At 43.5% G+C, this 17,764-nt stretch overlaps 1 protein-coding gene and 1 long non-coding RNA gene across 3 annotated transcripts in view; one reads left to right on the forward strand and one right to left on the reverse strand.

The window, feature by feature from the left end:
- The window catches only part of LOC106082365 (uncharacterized), a 32,279-nt gene extending 25,657 nt beyond the window's left edge, over positions 1 to 6,622 (forward strand). The window contains exons 2-3 of the mRNA XM_059367729.1: positions 1,675 to 1,743; positions 1,873 to 6,622. Coding sequence (XP_059223712.1) covers positions 1,675 to 1,743; positions 1,873 to 6,132 — 4,329 coding nt within the window. The 3' untranslated portion in view covers positions 6,133 to 6,622. The remainder of the gene's footprint in view (positions 1 to 1,674; positions 1,744 to 1,872) is intronic.
- The window catches only part of LOC131997640 (uncharacterized), a 125,868-nt gene extending 109,432 nt beyond the window's left edge, over positions 1 to 16,436 (reverse strand). For both annotated transcript variants that reach the window (XR_009398358.1, XR_009398341.1), the window contains exons 1-2: positions 16,007 to 16,436; positions 66 to 188 (exon numbers count right to left, since the gene is read on the reverse strand). This is a non-coding gene — a long non-coding RNA (uncharacterized LOC131997640). The remainder of the gene's footprint in view (positions 1 to 65; positions 189 to 16,006) is intronic.
- Positions 16,437 to 17,764: the final 1,328 nt, after the last annotated feature.

Raw genomic sequence — 17,764 nt, forward strand, 5'->3', positions numbered from 1 at the left:
TTCAATGATTTGCCATTGTGCAAAAGTGGAGTAAAATATGCCTGTGGTTATCTAGTGGAGTATACCTGTTAGCTTTTATCATGTCAAGCGGTCGTGCTGTGCCAGCTTCAAAACTTTGGAATCTTTCCTTGAATGGTGGTGATTTCAATTTACAGCATTTGAGAGCTTGTTCAGATCGGGTTTTGAAACTAATTAAAAAAAGAAAATATGTATATTTTTGAAGTCATTTTATTTCTCAATCGCAAAATCAGAAACTGAAATAGAGTCGAATTTTGACTACCACTTTAGTTTAGTTTTTATGTTTGTAAAGAGTTATCTTGCAGTTAGAAATAATCGTTTTAAATTTAAAAGTAAGCAGTCACCGCATTACATTTTTGAATAGTTCGGAAAGTCTGTTCACCTAGTCTCCCTTGTCTTAAATGCAGGGGTTCTGAGTGCTAAACAGACGTCCCAACTATTAGGCTTTTGAATAGCCATCAATTTAAACAAAAACCTATAATTTCTTCTCAATATGGCAGGAATGCGGACATCATTCTATCTAAATTCTATTTTAAATTGGAATTTTTGCAGAGTCTAACCCAGGTTATTCGTTTCCTTAAATATTTGGCAAATTATTCTAATTAGAAGGAAGTAAAATTCTGCAGAAAAAGAAACCAATACAATGTTGTTAAAACTCAATACTGTCTTTATTTGGCGATGCTGTCGCCCCGATCTTAAAAATGGAATATCTTTGAGATGTTACGCAATTCTAATGCAAATAAAAGCAACTTTGCCATAAAATTTATGAATTCATTATAATTGGCACCACACACATTGCTGGTTGAACTTGAAATGCGAGACGTATTTTGTTAGTACTTCTCCTGGCGTTGCTATGATAAGCTCTATCAAATAGCATAAATATTCGTGTATGAGAAAGTTGTTATTGGCTTGGGAAAAATGAATTTGAACTAAGTTTTTAGAAAATTCCAGAAAAAACTGTACACTCATAGAAATTTGTTAGCAAAAACAGCAAATATGTTTGCTGAAACGGCAGAAAATCTGCTAAAAATGGGACAGCAGTAATTTGTTGCTAGAACAGCAAACTTTTTCTGCTGTTTTCAAATTTACAAACGTTTAAGAAAGCTCCAAAATGTCATAAATATCTAAAACCATTTTTCAAAATTTTACAAGCATATGATTTAAAATTTTTTAAAGTTTTCTTCAATTTGCTTATTTTTGATCGAATTTCAATAGCAGCAGACAAAATAACTACTACTATTAAATATATTTTAAACCAAAAAAAAAAACGTCTAAAATAGGCAAACTTTTTTATTAATATATAGCAAATGCCTCAATTGTTGCTTTGAAGTTTAAAAATTTTTAATGAATTTGTTCTATAGTTTGAAAATTTTAATTTAATATCAGCAGTGTTTGCTGATATCAGCAGACTAATTTTACTGGGTGTAACAAAACCGAAGGTGATCACACTTTACCCCATTTTGAAGAAAAGCTAAACCTTTGATATTTCAAATGCACGTACAAACTCTAAACCATATAATTTAAGGGAAATTAACATAAGTAATACATCGCATATGAAGGCCGTTAAAAATCATTTTTTATAAAGAATATTGTTATTGTTTCATTGAATCGGTTGTAATGAAATCCATTTGTTTTTTTTTTTTGTTTTCTTTCCAGAGGAGCACATTTATATTATTGGCGCTATGCGTCATCGGCGTATATGCCGACAGTGATGATAGTGTTGTGGTATGTTTAAATTAACTACAAGAACAGTTCAAATTTCTTTGCAGATTGCAGAGCTTAATGTAACCCAAACATATGTTGTTTTTTTTTTCTTTTCTTCTTCTTTTCTTTATAATTTGTTTTTGTATATAGAGAAAGGTCCGGGCTTTCAACGGCTACGACTATCCACCACCAGATAATCCTTTTACATACCCCCCATCGACGAGAACAACACCCCCTCCCACAAGCAGGCCACCACCAACAGCAACAACTAAACCTCCTACAAGAGCAACTCAACCTCCTTCCACGTATTTGCCACCGGCAACTACAAAGCCTCCAACACGCGCACCACCAGCAACAACTCGCCCACCTACTCGGCCACCAACAAGAGCTACTCAACCACCTACGAGGCCACCAACAAGAGCTACTCAACCACCATCGACTTATCTCCCACCGGCAACAACTACTCCTAGACCCACTACTAAGGCTCCCACACGACCACCTCCACCACCTCCAACAAAAGCAACTCCACCACCCACAAACAAACCCCCAACACCTGCCACAACAAAAGGCACCACTGCTGCTCCACGTACTACCCCAAGAGCTCCTGTAACTACACCCCGGCCAACTGCTACAACTCCTGGGCCAACCTATTTGCCACCCACAACACAGCCTCCAGCACCCAAAACTACTCCCCGCGTTGTAACAACAAGGGCCACCCAACCACCAACTAAGCCAACTCAACGTGTAACTCAACCACCTTCAACCTATCTACCTCCCGCAACTACCACCCCCAGACCAACCACAAAGGCGCCAACAAGACCACCACCACCACCTCCCCCAACTAGGGCAACTCCACCACCAACAAATAAACCTCCTACGCCAGCTACCACTAAGGGTACCACACCTGCTCCACGTACAACTACCAGGTCTCCAGTAACAACTCCACGTCCAACTGGCACGACACCTGGACCCACCTATTTGCCACCCACAACGAAACCTCCAGCACCTAGAACAACTCCCCGAGTAGTGACAACTCGTGCCACCCAACCCCCCACTAAGCCAACACAACGTGTCACGCAACCTCCCTCCACTTACTTGCCACCCGCAACAACAACACCTAGACCAACCACTAAGGCTCCAACTCGTCCTCCCCCACCTCCTCCAACAAAGGCAACTCCACCACCAACAAATAAGCCTCCAACCCCTGCCACCACTAAGGGTACCACTGCTGCACCACGTACAACTACACGTGCTCCTGCTACAACACCACGTCCAACTAGTACGACACCTGGACCAACCTACTTGCCACCTACAACAAAACCTCCTGCACCAAAAACTACACCACGCATTGTAACAACCAGGGCTACTCAACCACCAACTAAACCAACCCAGCGCGTTACACAACCACCTTCCACCTATCTTCCACCCGCAACCACAACTCCCAGACCAACTACCAAGACTCCAACGAGACCACCCCCACCACCTCCAACAAAGGCAACTCCACCTCCAACTAATAAGCCTCCGACACCTGCAACAACAAAGGGCACTACTGCTGCTCCACGCACTACTCCTCGTGCTACTACCAAAGCTCCAACAACTACTCCAAGGCCAGTTAGTCGCAGCACTCCAGGGCCAACATATTTGCCGCCGGATGTTCCAGTAACCAAAGTTACCGTTCCAACTCAAGCAGCAACTAAACCTCCAGCCCCCAAGACTACTCCACGCGTTGTAACAACTCGGGCTACACAACCCCCAACAAGGGCAACTACCCGTCGCCCAGTTGTAACAACTCCAGCTGCTCCACGCACTACGCAACGTGTCGCTACCACTACAACCACCCCAGGACCAACTTATCTACCACCCACCTCTACTCCCCGACTTCCATTCACCACTCCAAAGGCACCAACAACTCGGGCTACTCAGCCCCCCACCAAGCCAACACAACGTGTTACTCGCCCACCTCAACCACCACCAACAAAGGGAACCCCACCCCCTACTAATAGGCCTCCAACACCTGCCACTACTAAAGGTACCACTGCTGCTCCAAGGACAACAACACGCGCCCCAGTTACAACACCTCGTCCAACTGGAACCACACCCGGACCCACTTATTTGCCACCCACAACAAAACCTTCCGCACCCAGGACAACTCCACGAGTAGTTACAACTCGTGCTACCCAACCTCCCACTAAGCCAACACAACGTGTCACTCAACCTCCCTCCACTTACTTGCCACCCGCAACAACAACGCCTAGACCAACCACTAGAGCTCCAACTCGTCCACCACCACCTCCTCCAACAAAGGCAACTCCACCACCAACAAATAAGCCCCCAACCCCTGCCACCACTAAGGGTACCACTGCCGCACCACGTACAACTACACGTGCTCCTGCTACAACACCACGTCCAACAGGTACAACACCTGGACCAACCTACCTGCCACCTACAACAAAACCTCCTGCACCCAAAACTACTCCCCGCGTTGTAACAACCAGGGCTACTCAACCACCCACTAAACCAACGCAGCGCGTTACACAACCACCTTCCACCTATCTCCCACCAGCAACCACAACTCCTAGACCAACTACCAAGGCTCCAACGAGACCACCCCCACCACCTCCAACAAAGGCAACTCCTCCTCCAACTAATAAGCCTCCTACACCTGCAACAACGAAGGGCACTACTGCAGCTCCACGCACTACTCCTCGTGCTACTACCAAAGCTCCAGCAACTACTCCAAGGCCAGTTAGTCGCAGCACTCCAGGGCCAACATATTTGCCGCCGGATGTTCCAGTAACCAAAGTTACCGTTCCAACTCAAGCAGCAACTAAACCTCCAGCTCCCAAGACTACTCCACGCGTTGTAACAACTCGGGCTACACAACCACCCACTAAACCAACCCAACGCGTTACTCAACCACCCTCAACCTACCTCCCTCCAGCAACCACAACTGCAAGACCAACTACCAAGGCTCCAACTAGGCCACCACCACCACCTCCCACTAAGGCAACTCCCCCACCAACAAATAGACCACCAACTCCTGCTACCACTAAGGGCACTACCGCTGCTCCACGCACCACCCCTCGTTCGCCAGTGACAACCCCACGTCCCACTGCCACAACACCTGGACCAACCTATCTTCCACCCACAACAAAACCTCCAGCACCTAGAACAACTCCTCGAGTGGTAACAACCCGCGCTACTCAGCCCCCCAGACCAACAACTAAAACTCCAACAAGACCACCACCCCCACCACCAACTAAGGCTACACCACCACCAACAAACAAACCTCCAACTCCTGCTACAACTAAGGGCACTACCGCTGCCCCACGTACCACCCCACGTGCTCCAGTGACAACTCCACGTCCTACTGGTACAACACCTGGACCAACTTATCTTCCACCCACAACAAAACCTCCAGCACCTAGAACAACTCCCCGAGTGGTAACAACCCGCCCTACCCAGCCTCCTACTAAGCCAACGCAACGAGTTACACAGCCTCCCTCTACCTATCTACCCCCAGCAACTACTACTCCCAGACCAACCACCAAAACTCCAACAAGACCACCACCCCCACCACCAACCAAGGCTACACCTCCACCAACAAACAAACCCCCAACTCCTGCTACAACTAAGGGCACTACCGCTGCCCCACGTACCACCCCACGTGCTCCAGTGACAACTCCACGTCCCACTGCCACAACACCTGGACCAACTTATCTTCCACCCACAACAAAACCTCCAGCACCTAGAACAACTCCCCGAGTGGTAACAACCCGTCCAACCCAGCCTCCTACTAAGCCAACGCAACGAGTTACACAGCCTCCCTCTACCTATCTACCCCCAGCAACTACTACTCCCAGACCAACCACCAAAACTCCAACAAGACCACCACCCCCACCACCAACCAAGGCTACACCTCCACCAACAAACAAACCCCCAACTCCTGCTACAACTAAGGGCACTACCGCTGCCCCACGTACCACCCCACGTGCTCCAGTGACAACTCCACGTCCCACTGCCACAACACCTGGACCAACTTATCTTCCACCCACAACAAAACCTCCAGCACCTAGGACAACTCCCCGAGTGGTAACAACCCGCGCCACCCAGCCTCCTACTAAGCCAACCCAACGAGTTACACAGCCTCCATCCACTTATCTACCCCCAGCAACTACTACTCCCAGACCGACAACTAAAACTCCCACAAGACCACCCCCACCACCAACTAAGGCTACACCTCCACCAACAAACAAGCCCCCTACACCCGCTACAACCAAGGCCACCCCTGGTCCACGACCAACTACGCGCCCACCCTACACACAACCCCCTACCACGCGCAAGATCGAGACAACAACTGAATTCAAGGGCTATGACTACCCCAAACCAGGCGTTCCCTTCAATTTCTAACTCTAGACCAGCTACAGTCGCGTCTGGTGAATTTCGTTCATAAGAAACCATCACTGCCCTTTTCTAATTTAGCAAAGTTTTATTATTCTTGTAAACAATTGAGATCGTTGAAGTAGTTGTCTAGGGCTAGATGAATCTAGGAATCTAGTCAGTTCTTGAAAAAGGAGAAACCGAATTGTATGAGGGTGCAATTTTTTTATTGCACTCTTAGAAAGCAACTTTAAAATAATTATTAATTTTTATATTTACGTTTTTTTCCAATCCCTCCCTTCCACAATCCAAGTACTTCCCTCCCCCAAAATCCCCCATCGACCTTATGTTATTTTTTGTGTGTGTATGAGCTGAGAAGATAATTTTGAAAGCGTACTCGATTGACGTCATGGTTTCCCGAGTTCTACACATGAGCCTACTACCCCTCTTTAAATATTTATAGAAATCCCGTTTGTGTTATACTTGTTTTTTTTTTTGTTTATATAGAAATTGATCTAAACACTGTACTAAGCACTGTACCTTGTGACTTTTTTATGAATAAAAACTATTTTGTTGCAAAATTTTTTAATAAATCGAAAAAACTGTTTTTTTTATCATTTGATGTGTGGACTTTTGAAGCGCCGTCCACCAGACCACCACACCATATAGTATAATAGGTCTGACAACTGCAGTATATACCCAATGGATGAAACGCGGTCTAAACCGTAAACTTTTGCCAATGGCTCCCTTGCAGGTGTATAGGGCAAGTGTTGGCGTTCTTGTCCTTTCCAAAATGTTTGTTTGAAGTTTAATTTCCGGTAGGAAGCTTGTATTTCCTGCTAAAAGGAACTACTTCTGTCTTGCACGGATTTATACAACTTTCGGTAGCCCACTTTGCTGTTGCACGTTGAGCTTCCTGAAGTATATCTCTTAGAGTGCTGGGAAACTTTCCCCTAACCGCAATTGCCACGTCATCAGCATACGCGACCACTTTTACCTTTTGCCTTTTTCCTCCAGAGACAATAATATATTGTTAACGGCTATATTCCAAAGTAGAGGAGACAGTACACCTCCTTGAGGTGTTCCTCTGCTGACCCATCTGTTTAGATCCACAGATCCCACGCCTGTCGTTATGCATCTTTCAGTAAGTAAGTTATTAATAAACTTTCTTAGTTGATGCCTAGAAACTGCAACTCCTTCATTATTGACGTCAGTTTTACACTATTGAAAGCACCTTCAATATCAAGAAAAGCTTCCACTGTATATTCTTTGAAAGCGAGAGAACCCTCTATGTAGACGACTAGGTCGTAAAGGGCAGTCTCAGTGAACTTGCCTTTACTATATGCATGCCGCTGCCGCGATAGCGGTCTCCATGGATCTTTGCTCTAAGATATGATTCTATCAATCTCTCAAGAGTCTTCAGCATAAAGGATGACAGACTAATAGGACGAAAATCTTTCGCCTTCGTGTGGTAGGGTTTTCCTGCTTTCAGAATCAAAATGACCTTCGTGTCCCTCCATCTATAGGTATATATGACATCCTGATACAAGCAGAGTATATCTCGCTAAGTCAGGGAACCAGTCTATCAGACACAGCTTGTAATACAACATCATCAGGGCCTGGCGACTTAAAGGTGTCGAAACTTCTTATCGCCCAAAGGATTTTCGGCTAAGACACAATTTCCCTAATAACTTCCGAAGAATGCATACTAGTGACAACCCCTTCTGGCGCCACGTTGTCCGTTGGAGAATTTTCTGGGAAATGTGTATCAACAAGTAGTTCTAGCGTTTCCTCACAAGACCGTATTAGGCTGGACCCTAATAGGTCTCGAGGACAGAATCTTCCTTAGTCTAGAGGCCTCAGAAATATTCTCCACGGAGCTGTAGAAGTCAACCCAGGATTTGTTCTCGCCCATATATTTTCTCAGCTCAGCCTTATAGATGCCCCAATCGTGTGGTGCTCTTGTGGCTTTGGCTCTGTTGAAGAGTTCTGGAGTCCTTCCTTAGACCAACCAGCTCTGGGGTCCACCATGGCGGTCCCTGTTTGCCGCTTGATTTGGCACTAGGACATCTGACACAAGCATGTCATTCAGGGCCTTCGTGATCCGCTTGACCACTATGTCTATATTCTCTCTAGTTTCCGCTTCATTTTCTGGTCTAGAAGGATAGACGTGCAGAATTTGTGCCGAAAGTTATCCCAATCCGCCTTTTGTCTATTTAGCCGTGGGACCACTACTCCAGTATTTTCTCCAAGGCTAAAACTAATGTAACGATGATCAGAGAAGCTGTGGTCATCCAACACATCCCAGTCGCATATTCTTGCGCTTATATCTTCCGATACAAGGGTAATATCTTGAACCTACCGCCTGTTCCTGGTAATAAAGGTCGCTTTATCCCCTTTATTACAAATCGCCAGATTGCAACTTATAAAATATTCAATAAGCAGCTCACCCCTTTCGTTGACATCCAAACTTCCACAAATCTGGCTGAGGCTCTTCTTCCCTACAGAAGCGGCTTCAACCAGCGATTTAAGGTTTGAAGGCAGCATCTCTGAATCGAGTGTCATATATAGGGAATCCAGCCAGTAATGAGACTTGTTTATTTAAAGGCGGGCTACTACTAAATCTTCAGTGCTTGAAAGGAAAACATTTAGACTACTCTTTGCAAGAAAACAGGCTCTGTGCCTCCCATTCCCTATACCCTTGATTAGTTTGCAAATTGCAAATTTTGCCCATGAACATTCCACTAAGGAACAGGGGCAAACATTCAAATATCAATGAGTGGATTTCGATTCAAGTTTAAGCTCAATGATAAGGTTTCTCCTTTTAATAGTCGAGTCCGAACGACGTGCTGCAGTGCGACACCTCTTTGGAGAGAAGTTTTACATGGCATAGTACCTCACAAATGTTGCCAGCATTAGGAGGGGAAAGACACCGCTGAAAATTTTTTCTGATGGTCTCGCCAGGATTCGAACCCAGGCGTTCAGCGTCATAGGCGGACATGCTAACCTCTGCGCTATGGTGGCCTCTTGTTGATCCCGAAGGCCATTTGTCTGTATCGACCCCGATACCAGACTGCATCGTCACAAACTGGAGGAGACCCAGGAAATTCCGCAAGGACATCGGAGTATACTGATGACAATCCATTGACTATCCCACTCCAATTATTCCTAGGAATGCAGCCCTGTTCTTCTCCCTTTTCGACAACTGCCATCACCAAACTGTCCCTACCGACATTAGCAAAGGTTCTTAGACCCATCTTATTGTTGTTCGCCCTAGTTCTTTTAGGCAGGGGATGCCCTCCAGGTGACTGCTGTTTCCGAATCTAGACGTGTAGTCTTTGGGGTAACCTGTGCAGCAAACTCCCGAGCATAATTTAGGGAGTTTCTCTTCCTATTAGTGAGAGTCTTAGGATCATTCGCACCAAGCCTCTCAATAAACCTGAGAGCGATGCGTCTTCTATTATTCCAACCTCTTAGAGAGCGTGTTGGTTTGTCGGGGAAGGACGATAGCCTATGCAAATTGTAGGCATGCGAAAAAAGGATAGTTTCGGTCTTGTCCTTACTGACTCGAACCAGGTGTCTTCGTCAAAAGACCCTGCTGACCAGTCGTCTATCGGCTAGTGGAGCCTGGAGCAGCCGAGGGTTCAGTAGCGGACAACATGCTACTGCCTGATACTGCAATCGCAGCTGTTGGGTCTTTGGATTCCATTCTTAGCCTACTCCCGGGCTCTAAATCTGCCGCTCCACTGGAAACAGACTCAGATCATCAACCGCCTAATGGATTGCAGCAATTCTTGAGAGACTTAAATTTTTCTTCTAAAAATAATCACCTATTACGACTTACAGGTAAATTCTTGCGGAGTGAAATAACAAAACATGCGCTCCACTCAACGGTTCAAATAAGAATCAAAGTTTAGTTTAAGCTACAAAAAATCGGATTATACGAGGGAATTGCTCTTTCCCTTAGCTTTCCATCAATGCCAAGTTTTTGAAAAAAGTTCCAACCAGAAATCGCGTCACCACCGAAATGCTCCCTTTAAATATTTTAACCAAATTTGATTGATTCTGTTCCCAAAATTGCGAGAGATTTATTGATTTAAATTTTTTGTTTCAATTTCACCCATTCCTGGTTCATGTTTTGGCTCAAATCACTTTAACTTTAACTTCACACCATTTCAAGAGAGCTCATACACATACACACTCAACTTCTCGCATCTTGCATTATAGAAGACCTAAAAGACGGCATTTTGATAACCAATGAAAATGCCACTAGTCATTCCATAACAACTTCTCAGAATATGGCTCAATGTATGGATGTAATAAATTTATCTATTTAGGTTTGTTCATATACCCTACACCACCACTGCGGTACAGGGTATTATACATTTTTGTAATTTTCTGCAGCGATAAGAAGGAGAAGAGCTAGATCCATTGATGAGTATACCGACCGGCTTCGAATCACTTTCTCATTCGATATAACTATGTCCGTTTGCCCGTCTGTCGACACCACGATAGCGTTCGAACGTATACTTTTTATCGGGCGAAGATTTGCGCCCTAAGAGGTCTAAATTTTCAACCGATTTGGCTGAAATTTGGCACAAAGACCTCTGTTTCGACTTCCAATATCTGTGCCAAGTATGATCCGAGTAGGTCCATATACTGATATAGCCTCCATATTAACCGACCCCCGGATTTGACTTCTTGAGTCCCAATTTTAACCTGATTTGGCTGAAATTTGGCCCAAAGACTTCTGCGCCGGTCTAAATACTGATATAGCCCCCAAATAAATCGATCAACGGACTTAATTTCTTGAGCTCCTAGAAGCCTCAATTTTCACCTGATTTGACTGAAATTTGGCACAACGACTTCCAGCATCTGTGCCAAATATGGTCTGAATCTGTTTTTATACTGATATAGGCCTCCTTGAATATCGATACCTCGATATGATTTCTTGAGGCCATAAAAGTTGCCTTCAACTCTCGATTTGGTGGTTTCAAAATAATTATTCAAATACTAACTGAATTAGTGAAGGAACACTTTTAGCGGAATCCATGGTGGTGGGTCCCCAAGACACAGCTCGACCGAACTTGGCAGGTTTTTAGTTGTTATACCCTCCACCATAGAATGGGGGTATACTAATATCGTCACTCCGTTTGAAACACTATTAGTCTAAGACCCCACAAAATACACATATTTTTGATCGTCATGACATTTTAAGTCGATCTTTCCATGTCCGACATGTCTGTTGAAAGCACGCTAACTTTTAAGGGAGTAAAGCTAGGCGCTTGAAATTTTGCACAAATACCTCTTATTAATGTACGTCGGTTGGGATAGTAAATGAGCCACATCGGTCCATGTTATGATATAGGTGATTTCTTGAGCCATTAGGGGCGCATCTTATACGATTAGGCTGAATGCATGAGGTGTTTTGTTTTACTTCTAACAACTTTGCCAAGTATGACCCAAATCGGTCTATAGCCTCATATAGTTGTCATGTAAACCGATCTTTAATATTGACTTCTTAAGCCTCTAGAGGTTGCCATTATCAGATCTGGCTGAATTTTGGTGTAGTGTTTTGTTTTCGACTCGCAACAACAGTGCCAAAATGGTCCAAATCAGTTCATAACCTGTTATAGCTCCCATATAAACCACTCTCCTGATTATACTTCTTAAGCCTCTAGAGGGCGCAATTCTTATCCGATTTGGTTGAAATTTTGTACAAGGGCGTCTCCCGTTTTTTTGCACATATCGATGAAAAATGACTTCCCAAAACTGTGACAAGTATGGTTTAAATCAGTCCACAACCTGATTATCTGGACTCTTCACTTCTTGAGTATCTAGAGGGCGCAATTATTATCCGATTTGGCTGAAGTTTTGCTGGACCATTAACAACTGTGCCAAGTATAGCACAGTTATCATAACCTGATTGAAAATTTGCATGAAGTGTTTTGTCCTAACTTCTTAGCCAAGTATGGTTCAAATCGGTTCGTAACTTGATATAAATAAAATTCAATAATTTGCAAGCGTTTTTATTTTATACGCACCACCTTGGGATGGGGGTACACTAATCTAGTCATTCCGTTTGCAACACCTCGAAATGTTGATCTAGGACCCCATAAAGTATATACATTCTTGATCATTTTGACATTTTGAGTCGATCTAGCCATGTCTGTCCATCTGTCATAATCACGATAGCGGTCGAGCGCGTAAAGCTGGCCCTTTGAAATTTTGCACTGACACTTAACATTAAAATAGGTCATTGGGGATTGCAAATGGGCCATATGGGTTCAAATTTAGATATAGCTCCCATATAAACCAATCTCTCGATTTTAATTCTTGAGCCCTAACAAGCCGCAATTTTTGTCCGATTTGGCTGAAATGTTGCACGTAATGTTCTGTTATGTTTACCAACCACTGTGCCTAGTACGGTCCATATCGGTTTATAAACTGATATAGCTCCCGTAAAAACCGATTACGTCCGATTTGACAGAAATTTTAAATATATTGTTTTCTGTCACTTCCAGCAACTGTCCGTCTGTCGAAATCACGATAGCTGCCATATAGACCAATCTCTCCATTTAAGGTTCTACGCCCATATAAGGCGCATTTATTGTTTGATTTCCCGAAATTTGGGACAGTGAGTTGTGTTAGGGCCTTCGATATCCCTCTTCAATTTGGCCCAGATCGGCCCAGATTTGGACATAGCTGCCATATAGACCGATCTCTTGATTTAAAGTCTTGGCCCCCTAAAAGGTGCATCTGTAATTCGATTTCGCTGAAAATTGACACAGTGGCTTATGTTAGGCTTTTCGACATCCGTGCCGTATATGGTTCAGGGCGGTCCATATTTGTATATAGCTACCAAAAAAAAACCAATATTTTGTTCTACAAAATTGAAAAACGGCTTGTACTTATTAGACCAGTATCAATGTCCATGTCGAATTTGGTGCAAATCGGACCATGTTTCCATATAGCTGCTATTAAGACGAAAGGTGGTTTGCATATATACCCGAGGTGGAGGGTATCCAGAGTTCGGCGAAAAATTAATCTGTGAAAGTTTTAGCTCAATATCTGTATTTTTAAAGTCTGTATCGTGATTTCAACAGACAGACGGATTTAGATTAGATTTTTGCGACGATCAAGAATATATACGGATATTACGAAGTGTTGCAAACGGAATGACAAAATTAATATATGAAATGGGTATAAAAATGCGAGCGAGCTCAGCCATATTTCAAAATGTATACCAATGGATATATCAGGTAGCTTCTTTACAGTTATATTCCACAAATTAATATCATCTCTTCCAAAAAAATTTCAAAAAAAACCGAATACCGATTTTTGTCCTTAAAACCGCAAATTTTGTTTGCTGATGTAGCTTATGTTTGCTACTACAGCATTAATGTCTGCTTCCCAATTTTTAGCCGACAAAAACTTGTTTTAGCAAACAATTTTGTTTTTTATCGAAGAAACGTTCGATAATGGATTGAGGCCAATAGACTTCGCCGCGGCAAAGAACATATTAATTAGCAGCACTAGATTCAAGTATCAAAGGATTCACACGGTCACATGGCTGTCACCAGATCAAAACCAAATGGATAACGTTGTGATAGATGGAAGCAATTCAAACAGCGTGTTAGTTGTACGATCGATCCAAGGGGCGAACATCGTTTCGGATAGTTAACTTGTTGCAGCAAAGGTTCACACACGTCTTAGTATGTTGAGAAAAGTACGATCTGATACTGCTCGGAAGCTGCACGTCGGAAAACTGCGAACACAAAGGTGGCAATGGCACACTCCACTCGGCTGACCGAATTGCTTCAAGAAAGCACTCCCTGTCCTGATAGTATAGCAGTGCAATGGTAAACTATCGCCACTCCATGGAAAGAGCCGCTACATCCGTACTTGGGTACCTAAATCCTCCCCCAAGGAACCCATGGGACGACCAAGAGTTACAAAAAGCTACTGAAGCCAAGAACGCAACCTTACAGCCAGTAGCAACGCGCCAGATGAAGGAGAGGTATCGGGGAAAAAGGAAGGAGGAGAAACGTCTCCTGAGTGTGAACGAATCGAGATGTTCAAGAGCCAGAATGAAGTTCGAAAATTCTGCCAAAGATTTAAAAATCTAACCGATCGCTTTAGTACAGTCCTCCTGCAGAGATAAAGAAGGAAATCTGGTAAATGATATAGCGAGGGTGCTGAGGATATGGAAATAATGCTTTTCCAGCTGCTGGTATGCGATAATGGTTACCATTTGTATAGCAAAGAATCAATCGCTGATGATGGTACCACCTAGTCAAAACAAGGTCCAAGTAGCAGTAACCCGGCTGCTAATAAGGAGGCGATAGGATGCCGGCTGACTGTTTAAGACCGGAGGCTACAAGCTGATAATGCGTACACTGATAGAAAATTGACGATACGTTGCCAATACCGCCTAGTGTAATTTGGGCGATGCTTTACCATCAATACCGTATGGTACTGAAATGAGCACGTTTGGTATCAACTTTTCTCTGGGTGTATGCATCATCTCGTCTGCACCATCTGGCTGGAAGAACGCATACCCGATGGTTGAAACCACAGTACACTATGAGCCGTATACAAGAAATGCGACAAGATGGTATGTGCCAATTACAGGGGAATAAGTCTCCTCCCCATCGCGTACAAGATACTCTCGAGCGTACTGTGTGAAAGATTAAAGTTTAAAATCAACGAAATAATTTGGCCCTATCAGTGTGATTTTAGAGGTATTTTAAGCCCTGACTGAGTTTGGTATCCCTGCAAAACTGACACGATTTTGCAGGTTGACACTTGCCGAGACACGCTCTCCAATTGAAATGGTAAAGAACCTCTCCAAGCCGTTCAATACCAAACGACATTTCAGATAGGCAGACACTCTATCGTGCCATCTCTTTAATATCCTGCTTGGATAAGCATGGCACACTTCTCACAAGGGAAAACATGCTATTTGCTTATGCCGACGACATCGACATCCGGTCACCGGAAGAAGCAATCGCAGCCTTTGAAAGTATCGAAAGAGAACCAACGAATTAGGGTTTGGTAGTAAATGGAGACAACACAAAGTGGACGATATTAACCTCAACAAAGCCCTGTAAGCTCGATCAGCTAAAGAAAATGGTGAAAATTGGGAGGTACAACTTTAAGATAGTCAGCAACTTTATTTACCTCGGCACAAACATAACCGAAAGAAGTGACACCACTTTTGAATTGAAACGAAGGATAATATGGGCTAACAGATGCTATTTTGGACTGAGAAAGCTGATGAGGAGCAAAGCCTCCTCTCGACAGACAAAAATTACACTATACAAGACACTGATATTACCCGTGCTGTTATACGGATCCGAAGCATGGGTACTTCCGAAAGCAGATGAGCACTTAGAGTGTTTGAGAGAAAAATCCTCATAAAATATATGCACCAGTTTGCGTTAATGGAGAATAAAGGCAACGTTTGAACCACGAGCTGTATGACGACGATAGCATAAATAAACGCATCAAAATACAACGTTTGTTTGCGTTGGCTAGGTCATGTTGTCAAAATGGATGAAGAAGCTCCAGCAGAGAAGTTTTTGAAGGCGACCGTTAAAGAAAACGCAAAAGCGAAGGACCAAAACTCCAATGAAGAGACCACGTGGAGAGCGACATCTCGAGAGTGGGTGTCACAAATTGGAGCTAAGCGCAAAAGATAGAGGCACTTGGGCATCTATTCTACGTTCGGCTACAGGAATAGACAGTAATGGTCAATTAAAATAAAAAGACTTGTCTTCATCTCTTGTTAACATCATCCAACTTGTGAAAAATCTTGAAAATCTCAAGCAGCTCTGAAAGCTCCTTTTTTTCTTTTTTCAACAAACCACAATTAATATCATTCCACTTACTTACTCTTTACCTTTGATATACATATATGTCAAACTATCCTTTTCTGCTATCCATTCAAAAGAAAATAGCTCTATTAACATTTGATCTTTTGATTGCTTCATAATGGAACAGATTTTTTATCCATTCCCTTCATGAAAATTGGGCTTCTGATCAGACTTTTGGCGTAACTTTTTCGATATATCTCACAACTTTTCGATAGATATCACAACAGTTTTTGTATTCCCTCACTTAAACTTCTGCTGTTCCTTGTTGCACGGGTCCGAGATTTGTAATTCTCTGTTCAATTACATCGAAAACTCCCTCGTAGAAATCTAGAAGATCCTCGACTTTTCGCTTCCAAATAGGCCATCGAGATTCACCTCATAATGACTTCAGGTTTTTGCAAACTCCATCTTAGTATTTACTTCTTTTTAAATTTTCTTTTTTTCAATTTCTGCACTCATAACCTATTTGTTTGAAATTTTTTTTATGGAAGTACATTTTTAAAAATAATTTCTTGAATATACAAATACATAAATTCATTGCCTAGTAACATAATAACAATGATCGATACAAGTAAATATTAATTTGTTAACACATATTTCAGCATATATGTCATCAGATACAATCATTTAAAGTTGAATATGGTAGATGTTAAATGAAATAGGCTAGTTAATGCTATCCGTGACAAAAAGCGAAAGCAAGAACCTCAAGTTTACAAAAATGATAAACAACCCTAACTAATTTCGTGCTACTTAAAAATTCCTTAAGTATTCTCCATACCACTCCCCTAAGTTGGTTCAAGTCTGGTTTCGTGTCCCCACCTAAGTACCGGTGTCTGTTAGCCGCGTAAGCCGGGCAATGACATAGGAAATGCTCCATCGTCGCATCATCTTCCCCACATGCCATCACCTACCGCGCCGATTTTGCATAAGTGAGCTCATAGTCCTATGTGTCCCGTTATGAAACCAAAATCTATGCTGACCTCCTTCTTACATCCTAATAGCCTAGTACTCTCACGATCCGGATCACCCCATAGGACTTTCGCCGTCCTACCGACTGTTTTCCTGTTCCACAGTGTTACAAGCGCGTTGTCGCCCACGCCCTTAGGTCGGACTGTGCCGACCCGAAAGGCTTCGGGTTAACAGCGTTTAACGACAGCAGTTCTCTGGCCTTCACTGCCAAATCGTCTGCCCTTTCATTCCCCCTTACTCCGTTATGGCCCGGCACCCAAACGATGCGGATTGTACCATCCTCAGAGAAGGCGCTAATCCCCTTCTTACACTCCTTACCATTCTGGTCGTTATTGCCTTTATGACCATTTTACTGTCCGTAAATATGTTCACACTTGACGTCCTCGCGTTAGTACCACATCACCTCAGGCATTCCGTGATCGCCCGGATTTCTGCATGCATGACCGTATTTTGGTCTAAACCGATCTCAGTCCCTGTGTTCTCAATGTAGACCCTCAGGCCCACTCTGTCCCCTAGCTTTGCCCAGATGGCAATACTAGAGTTCCGTCAGTCCAAGACTGTGCCACTGGCAGCAGTGCTTTGCACTCGACCTCAAGTGTCGTCTCAGGGATCCGATCGGAAACCTCTTCCATTCCTTCCAAGTTTCCTATCGTCGCCTTGATTATACCGCTCCCATCCTCAATTCATTCTCCCATCGCCTTAAGTCGCATAACAGCAGTGGTTGCCTCACATGGTAGGTTGACATAAAAAGCACTAAATCTAGTGCGAAAAGCACTTAGTTGGCATCCCTGGAAGTTGCGTATTATTGCTAAGCT

Source organism: Stomoxys calcitrans, chromosome 1 (genome assembly GCF_963082655.1).
Source record: "Stomoxys calcitrans chromosome 1, idStoCalc2.1, whole genome shotgun sequence".
Lineage (NCBI taxonomy): Eukaryota > Metazoa > Arthropoda > Insecta > Diptera > Muscidae > Stomoxys > Stomoxys calcitrans.